At 36.4% G+C, this 10,145-nt stretch overlaps 1 protein-coding gene across 5 annotated transcripts in view; it reads left to right on the forward strand.

Moving 5' to 3' along the window:
• LOC136848048 (zinc finger and BTB domain-containing protein 7B-like) overlaps nucleotides 1–9,646 on the forward strand; it is a 212,859-nt gene extending 203,213 nt beyond the window's left edge. For 2 of the 5 annotated variants that reach the window (XR_010855920.1, XR_010855919.1), the window contains 3 exons: nucleotides 399–811; nucleotides 1,775–2,113; nucleotides 7,048–9,646. Coding sequence is in view for 3 of the 5 variants with exons in the window: in XM_067120148.1 (XP_066976249.1) it covers nucleotides 1,775–2,113 (339 nt within the window). In the remaining 2 variants the exon portion in view is untranslated. The remainder of the gene's footprint in view (nucleotides 1–398; nucleotides 812–1,774; nucleotides 2,114–7,047) is intronic. The other 3 variants (XM_067120148.1, XM_067120150.1, XM_067120152.1) reach the window with 2 other exon arrangements.
• Nucleotides 9,647–10,145: the final 499 nt, after the last annotated feature.

The raw sequence follows: 10,145 nt of genomic DNA on the forward strand, positions 1-10,145 counted from the left end.
CTGTCCATGAAGAAATCGACCACATCGCGACGATATTGGTTGAGGAGTGCTTGCAGAAAATTCCTTCACTGACGAGGGAGGGAAAAGGGGATTGAGCCTTTAGAAAAAAAATGTAGCGGTAAATGGAGAGAAGACTGTAAAATGAACATGTAATTCCAAGAGAAATAAATTTCATTCACTTTAATACCAGTTTTATTATCCTATCTGGTTTAAAACTGAATACATCGGAAGCTGAATTGGTCAGTTTAAACATGAGAATATGGTGGAAACGACTGCAAGGAATTTAAAAATGATGCTTTATTTTTAAATTGCAGAATAACTCTTTTTTTTCTTTTTTAATCTAGTCATTCTTTAAAGAGAAATGGACTTTACTAACAATACCCAAACATCCTTTACAGGTTTGGCACGAGAGTCAATTGGCATCGGAAGCAACCCTCGCCAATAAGTTTGTGAACATGCAGGGTAGGATGCCAAAGCTGCACCGATGCAACCTGTGCTCGTACGCAACGTGCAGGAAATCCCACTACGATTTACATCAACGCACACATACTGGAGAAAAGCCTTTCTCTTGCTCTTACTGCTCTTATCACACTGCAGATAAATCCAATTTAAGAAGACACATGAAAATCCACGCAGAGGGCGATCCACTGGACTGTCCCCACTGCCCTTCTCAGTTTCCAAGTCCGGTCTCGCTTCAGAGACACGTCGATGCTGCTCACCTCGTCTTATAAGGACTGCTTGGCTTTTAGACGTTAGGCTTAATATCAAGTTTCGTTGTGGAGTACCCATTGACATGAAAACACTGTAAAAAGTAATAATCATTATTAAGTTATGTGTTTTTATTTGGATATATATATATGCATATACATACATACACGCGCGCGCACGCACACACACATATATATAACAGTATATGTATATATATACATGTATATACCGTATATATTTACACTATTTTACAGGTACCTTCTTGTATAACATATATTCTGCTATTTACTTCTTTATGGTAAAATGAAAGTTATGAGATTCAAGTTACTACAGTGAATAAATATATCGCAATACAGAATGCCAAGGGAGATAGGTAGGTATATTGATAGACAGACAGATATTGATTTATTTCCAAGCAAAAACTTTGCCACTTATTTTTGGTGTAAGGACTCTTCCTGTTACGTACCCATATCTTGCTGGAGTTTTATAGCAAGGAACTTACCAGGAGCTTTATCCGATTGCATAGAATATTTCCTGTTCCCATGTTCAAAGGTTTCTCTATCATACATCATTTATTCTTTATGCCTTAATATACCCTTTATCAGTATTCATTGAAATTCGCTGTCAGCAGCCCTTTGATTTGTCGGTTGGACGATAATTTGTTTTCTTTTGTGAAGAATTTTGCACTGGTACCACCTGAATGTAATTTTCATTATTGTTAACCCCATTATAGATTAAAAGGGGCTGATGGATGATACTGAAGACTAAAATAGTGAGTGAGGCCTTCCTGACTTCAGGGTTAGACCAATTAACTTTCTCCCTTCGAATTCACAAAAAAGCATTACTTGCTTACTATATATATATATATATATATATATATATATATATATATATATATATATATATATATATATATATATATATATATATATATAGTTGCCATTTTATCAATGTGACAGGTGGAATCTGCGTAAGCGTCCGCGAGTGATGTGCTTTTATTTGATTTATATTGATTTTTTTTTTTCATACTTCTTTGCAAGGTAACTAAGCAATGAATTTCCAACAGGTGGACGTGGCGACACAACGGGCAATGGCAGGAAGAGGAAGAGGCAGTTCTGACGGGACTTCGCAAGTGAGAATTTTCCATTGTAATTTCTGCTCTTACAGTACTCGGTACTCCTCGACGCTCAAGAACCACGTCATGCGCCACACGAACGCCAAGCCGTACGCCTGCCCGCACTGCTCTTACCGCTGCATCCAGAGAACTAGCCTCAACGCTCACCTGTGTTCTCACACCGGCCAGAAACCTTATGCTTGCTCTGTGTGTCCTTATCAGACGGCAAACAGCTGTCACCTCAAGAGACACATTCTCACTCACAGTAAAGGAAGTGGCGCTTTTACATAAGTATGTGTTTATGAGCTTTGTGTTGAAGTTATATGGATTTACCGCAAGTTGAGAGCCTGTGTAGTTTACAGGTTAGGGAATTGTTAATGACATTGTGTCCTGGTATATATATATATATATATATATATATATATATATATATATATATATATATATATATATATATATATATATATATATATATATATATATAAGATATATACACATATATATATATATATTTACACACACACATATATATATATATATATATATATATATATATATATATATATATATATATATATATATATATATATATATATATGTGTGTGTGTGTGTGTGTGTGTGTGTGTGTGTGTGTATGTATTTGTATGTATGTATATGTGTGTCAGCAGTTTAGGACTAAATGATACTGGTGTATCTACTGTGTTACAACCAGAGTACGGTACACCCGTCGATGTAATGATGAAATACGTGTGTATAAACACATGTAACAATTTAACTGACATTTTACGGATTAACCCGAGCTGTTTCATGATAATATGCAAAAATGTCCACCATCTGTGTTATGAAACACCAGTTCACCATACTGTACAGTGTTGTATGACAAGTAAACAAATTATTCCAGGAAGAGACGACGCGAATGGTCACAAATGAATTTTCTGAAAACACGATTTTCCTTTGCAAGTAGTGTTACTTAATTTTTTTTCTAGAACTACAGTCTCTTCCACTTTTCATTATCCCATCTCCAAGTCATTTAGATAACACTATTTTTCCCCTCTAGATACATTCACTATTTGTAAAATATCAACGATGCACTAGTTAAAGGATAAACCTTATTTGCTTTTTTATCTGGTCAATGATATTAGCATTTTTATCTTACCTTTAAGGAAATAGCTCTCTTGTACCACAAGGACGTATGATATCGTCGACGTAGATAACCATTTCTGTTGCAACACCAGTTTCCATAAATCAGCCAATCTAGTATTCTGACCTCTTCTTCTCCGGAAGAATTTTCTGGTCCTTAACGAACAATGTTCTTCATAAATTCTGTAAGCCCAACTATTTTTCTTTATCCTTCCTGTCTTAGTCTAAAGACCACTTTTTGAGCTCGCATCTCCGCCATTTCTTTCAGTAAACCATGGGTAGTTGGGGGCGCTTCAGTGTTGACCCTGATTTGCCTTACTGCTGCCTGCCAACGTTTATTGATTTGTTTTTCAACACAAAAATTTTCAGTTGTATCTGTAATTTCCTTTTAACTATATAACTTTAGATCTGATATCCATTATTTGCTGTCATGTGTATTTCAATCTACTTTTAAATCCTTGCTCATTAGGACTAACAGTAATCATACTGTGCCCCCCCCCTTTTTTTCATCATATGTCTTCCCCAGTATCCTGTACGTGTCACGTCCCTGGGGATCTTGCTCGCACGTCCCTGGGGATCTTGCTTGCAGGAAGATAAACAAGACATCTGGGGCGGATCGTGCATATGTAAGATTTGATACGAGTTTGCAGAGAGCTACCTCTTGTGATCTACCATTTTTCATGCAGTTGTTTAATTCTTCACTTAATTTCCCTAGTGGAAGCATGCGTTTGTTCAGCCTGTCTTGGAATAAGGTAACCACTTTAATTCTGCAAACTACCATTTTTATATTTAAACTTAAACCATAGCTGTTCGAAACTTAACTCATTTTCTCGACCACGAAGCTCTCTTTATCAGTAGAGCATCTACAAGGCAAAATCTTCAGAGGGTTTATTTTTAGTGCCTGGCATCAGATTCTGTTAATCAAACTTCTTGGTACGGCTTCACTCCGATCTTTTTTCCTTCTCAGCATAAGTGACCCTCTCGCAACTGCCTCGTTGCTATTCAAGCCGTGGATTTAAACCTACACATTCCTTCGACCTTCTCCTTCCTTCCATTCACGTCATTGTGCTCAGTCATGAACTGGCACTTCTCCATATATCAACTCTGGCCAAATTCATTGCTTCTCAGATATGGCTTCCAGTTATTTCTGTCCGTTCTCCCTCCTAATTCTTCCTTTTATCCTGATAGAAATGTAATTCGGCCTCACACCTCTCTCAGCATTTTGGGTATTCGGATTAGAATAGTTCAAAATTGTCACGGAGGGATCGCTGCTTTCAGATGGTTAAATCTACGGTTGAAATATTAAACATTTTGTGGCAGTGTCGCGCGTTCTTTTCTTTATCACATATATTTAAGTTTTATGTTGGCTTTGTACATCACCAACCAGAATATTACTCTTATATTTGAGGTGCTTTGTCTTACGTATCCTATATCGATGATCAGTAACTCAGCTCGTGCCTCCTCTCCAAATTTTTTTAGTTCAACTTTGAAATAAAAAATTTGGAAGTCAGAGTTTTGTACCCGGCAAGTAAAAGTGAAAGGGCACTTTCACTGTTCATAGTTTTGTCTATCAGACATAGGCAACGGAAGAACCAAGATGAAAAGTACACGTAGGGCTGTGATAATCACCAACTGGTGTACTGATGTGGGATGTAGCTTGTCTAAAGTCTCAACATTGGCTCATGTATCCTCAAAGCTTTGGCCCGAAAATTTATATCGGGTTGTTATGCACATAGACACTCAAAGTGATGACAAGGCTACCACATGTTATGATCAAGAGTCACTTTTTATTCAAATTTACTACGATTCCATGACCTATAAAAGAAATTACAGATAGTCCAAGGGGTCGATCTGGGCTTTTCTGCAAGTCATGAATAAATATAAAAGAGAGGTTTGGAATGTCATGTCCATATCAATGCTGCTGATGTTGTCAGTGCAAAATACTATCGTTGAGGGCCAAAACAAATCGATATCGAACCCTTAAATCTGTAATCCGTGGCAGCTTGCCTATTATACTCTTTAAATACAGGCCATTGTATCGGTTTAATATCTCACTCACGCACGTACTTTTCTGCATCTCTCAGTTCAGAACCACTCTGTAATTTCCAGGCCGAGGAAAAGAGCTTGACAGATCACACGAATTAGTGATAATTCCTTTAAACCAGTGAGGTGAACTCTTGCAAAGCATGCTTAATGCCATATCCCAAGATATCTCAAAAGTCAAGAAGAGAGAGAAAGACGGAGCAGTGTTGAAGTACGCAATGTAGTGCACCTGGAAATTTTCATGTTGGTAATATGTAGACTGCACGAGGCACAATAGCGGCGCCTTCCCACCACACACATCATCTGAACCTTGGTAGTTTTATTGTCGTATTCGCGCTTGAGAGCAAACTCGGGTATTTCCTATATGTACAACTGTCCCAAGAAAATTTACTGGGACTTCCTCTTGGATTTGCATCAGATCGGATGTAGCTTGTTGTCCCCAGAGATGCTGCATATCTTGTTGATAATGAACTTACGTGCTTTGTAAATATCCTTCTTCCCTTGGCAGATCAGTATGCGAGAGATTATTTATAAAATGGGTTGCACCCAACTTCTCTCTCTAGGAGGATTGATGCCCACAATATTTATGTTTGGTTTCCAGCATAACAGAATTGTAACAAATCAATGCATGAAAGTAAAATGTGCTTTTATAGGTTTTGAAGCTATTGCTTTAATGCGTTAGGACCACTTGAGCTTGCATGTTCTGCTATCATACCAATGCATAAAAATGGTTTCCAGGTGACATTTTATAACGCAGGAAGTATAACCACCCTATAATAAATGTTGTCCTACTAGGTCGTTTTCTAACTTCGAATTAACAGAAAGAGAGAATAGGAATTTACGAGTAGGGTTCTATGCTAATTTAATGTGCTGGAAGTGTTAAGTGGAAATCTGCTTGACTTATAAACTTACGGCAAACTGCTGTTCCGGATTGGCTTCTGTATTCATTGTGCTTATATCTGCAATTTCCATCCCCCAAAAATACATTATCATATACGTACGAGGAAATATCTTACATTGATCACAGGCCTCGTATAGGACGTGGTTCCCACTTACTACGTGAGCTGCGTGACATGAAAGTAACAAGTGCTCCTTCATACTTTGAAATGACGAAACTTTGTTTGATGCTTGTGTTAACAGGCAGCAGCCATATTACATTCTAGTTTGTTTGACTTGTTACAAGGTGATGGATCCTTAGAGAAAACTTTTCAAGGTAACTACATAAATATTACTAAAAATTCAGAGAAGAAATTCTGACTTTCAATAAATCACTGCCCTTGAAAACTGTCCATTTTGTTAAAAAAGAAAAAAAGTTGGAAAATTAGTTCCTGGTTTTGCAGATAACACTCTACGACTAACAGTCTGTTTGTTGGATTTCCCTCTTCCGTGTGTATTGTGCAAACAACCATTGATATGACTTGTTTTGATATGACTGATTCACAAAAGTTATTTGGTTGAAATATCAACAAACTTCTGTTGCTATTATCACGCAGAGAGAGAGAGAGAGAGAGAGAGAGAGAGAGAGGTTGTCTACCACGTGTCAAACACTGTAATTTTCATCAACAAAGTCGAGAAAACTAATCACTGGAAATGTTTTTCTGTTTGTAACTTCATTATAAGGTGCAGGTGTTTGTTTTGAGACATTTCTAATTAAGGTCATGGTTGTTTATGCAATTGTTTTAACGACTCGCAATGACTTATTCTCATTGTTATATAAAAATTTTTAGGTCGTCTAGCGTTATACATTAGTATAGTTTGAAAGGCATTTATATTTTTCCTGAAAACGTCGCATAATTTGCATGTGGTACTTATTAAATAAACATTAGGAAAATGGTTAGTCTTATTAAAACCAAATACATTAAGATGAAGTACAATGCAGTGTCTCGTAACTTCTCGATCCCTTTGAGGATCAACAACTAATTTACCTTATCTTTACATTTCCTCGTACTTGTTCCCATTTTCTTGTGCGTAGGAATAGAAAGACTGCCGGTACTTTGAAGGATTGAATATCTCTATTAAAGTGGACAAATTTTCCTCCGCAGGTGAACCCACAGCGATGGACGACGTTCCGACCAAACCCCTCCAAGACGAGTGTTCAAAGGGAGAACAGCGTTCATCAGTACCGGTGTCCCTTTTGCCCATACACAACTGAATATTCCACAAATCTGAAGAATCATACCATGAGGCACACAAACATCAAGCCCTTCGCCTGTCCGTATTGCCCCTACAGGAGTATCCAGAAAGGTGGCCTGAAGGCACATATGTGCTCTCATACTGGAGAGAAACCATACGCGTGCCCTCACTGTTCGTACAAGACGACAAACAGCTGCCATTTGAAGCGACATCTCCAGAGACACATGAACTCCTGAGACTGTGCTGTGACTCATATGTGTTACTGTATGTAAAAAGAAATTACTTGAAATCGTAGACTAGTGTATATATGAATATTTTAAGATTTTGTGGAAAAGCACGAACTGTTCCTTTCCAAACTTGTATCCAGAGTTATCTTTATTGAACTTTAAATTGACCAAGTTCACGGATATATACTGTTACATTATTTCTCTCAGTTTTAGTATTGAAGAAGCGAAAGAAATTGTATCATTACAGTGGAATAGGAAAGAATTCAGATCAAGTTATAGTCCAGTATGCTGAAATTGTACTGTTGGTTTCCCTTCAGACTTTCTCAGTCCAAAATAATAATTGCTGTTTTTATGCCTCAATTTCACGGGAAAGGGTACTACAACATAGGCCTTTATTCTAAATACTCAGATATCATCTTACCCACTAATCTGTTGATTTTCTTCATTGTCAATGCAACCCTGTACTTCAACTTCCTTAATGCTATACCTAAAAGAAAATTAATTTTACGGAACTGCGATGAAAACTGATTTTGTTGCATATTCTTGAAAAATTCGGTGTTACGATGTTATAAATTTTGTTCTTAAAATATAAATTTTTAGTACGGTTGTTGGAACTGCTGCAGGTGTTTCCAGCCGCATTTAAGACTGAGAATCAGGGGTAAAGTTCTTCACAAGCTTTGGCTTTCCGTTAAAGATGAACATTCTTCAAAACAGTATTTGCTAAGATTGACATGAACTAGTAACCTATATGCGCATGTATAAGTAAAAATAATGTTAAATAGAAATGTTGAAGGCTAGGAAAACTTCTATACTTTCTTAACGACTTCGGAAATATGACAACTTACGGTACTTCAGTAATTATTCCTTCTGAAGCATGACCGTTAACAATGATATAAATAATTTTCAGTAATATTCATTGCTTCCTTTGATTCTTGTGGAAGCTTTGCGAAGGCTTTCGGGGATTATTTTATTAAAATAATGACAACATACATATTACGTTTTGTAAGTTGATTAGCTTTATCTTGAATGTTTAGTGCATTGTTATTTGGGTTTTAGAACACTACCATTTGAAAAGCAAGTTAAAAGTCTACGTTAAAAATCTATAGGGGTGGACTAGTTGGAGATGATGTGTGGAAACAAAAGCACGTGAATTTCTTATGTTTAATTCTTAAATGCCGATGGCTGCTGCCTCTAATACAAGCTTCTGGCTTTGAGTGGCAGTAAGGTGTGACACTAATGTTTAGAACCCATTCAGTCATTTTTGGGTTCATTTTAGCATCCGTTATCCTGCATCGATTGTTTAATCTTTTCCTGTCATAACTTGGGCAAAAATTTCCCTCTTTTTGGCGTTTTGAAGGTGAAATTGCCTAATTAGTCCAGAGGTTTCTGCCCTGTAGACGAATTGTAGTCATACTTTCATAGTTTATGTTTTTTCGGGTTACTAATGAATAAAAATTCTGCAAAAAGAAAACAACTACAATGACGTAATTTTTAAGGTGTTTTGAAAGTTGATTACAAGAATCTTCCTCTTGTTTATTATCAATGTGATGTAAAGTGAATAGCGAAACAAATTCATCTTCCGACCTCTTTTAGGGGGATGCAAAATCAAAGCTTGGAAGCGTCTGCTGTCTAACTTACTGCAGTACAATGTAGGCGTTACAGGATTCCTTGAAGAAAATCCAAATAAATAATAAGGATTCACAAGCATCTGTAACACGTGGAAGCAAAAATGTGGGTGCCAGGAATTACCTCTGACTAAAAGTAAATCTCTCAGACGAGTTCAGGGATGATAATGAAGACGTTAATGTAACAAAGAATGAATATAGGGCATATCAGAGAAAATAAACATAACCCCTTTCAAATAACTTTCTGGTATAAAATGAAAACTCATAGTAACCATAGTTTATTCACTGCTTTGGACTATGTTTGTTATGGGTTGATTTTAACCAGGAAGAATGTGGCATGACACTGAGCAAGGGTAAAATTATCTCTCATTGAAGTGAATTCCTTTCCTATTTCAGCTCTCTCAAACGCGAATGCTATGACAGACCTTTATTACATTATTACTGACAGATTAAGGTTTCTACAAATATTGTTCTTTACTGAAAATGAATCAGATTTTGTAGCCGATACTATGTAAGGAAGTCATTTAAGTGGAAAGTTGCCCTATGTTATGTTTCTGCGGTTAAAGAAAATTGCCAAAATGTAGTCATTATAATACATTTTTATTTTTGTTGCTTGTACACATAGTTGACTATATTTAATAAATGATACTATCGTATTACCATTAGTGCACTTACAAACCTTACGATTCCCTCAAATTTTAATACTATTTTTTTTTTATCATCAAAGATGAGACAGTTAAGGTTCTAATTCAATGTTTGATTTTCCACATGTAAAAGAATTTGATTTTTAATAACTTTGCATGAAGAACATACCCCAAATTTCTTTCCCAGCTGATATTCCCAAGGAATATAACACGACGAGAGCGGGTTTCAATTTATTGTACATGAGCTAACAGGCTAACTGACATAGTGTTAATACAGCATCAAAACAAAGCAAATAGATTACAATAATGATCATCACTTAAAATCAGCCACCTAAACGAACCATTAACAAATACCATAATGTCCAAATAAAAGTTGCTGTAAATGTTATTTGTTCAGTGCTTTTGGATATGAAAGCCAAGACACTCATTTCTCTTGTTCATTCACAGCAACAAGTCGCTACCTCGTCAGTCCTCTGATCAGTGAAATGAAGCAACGTTGTGTTTGGTTATG

The sequence above is a fragment of the Macrobrachium rosenbergii genome, chromosome 18 (genome assembly GCF_040412425.1).
Source record: "Macrobrachium rosenbergii isolate ZJJX-2024 chromosome 18, ASM4041242v1, whole genome shotgun sequence".
NCBI classification, from domain to species: Eukaryota; Metazoa; Arthropoda; class Malacostraca; order Decapoda; family Palaemonidae; genus Macrobrachium; species Macrobrachium rosenbergii.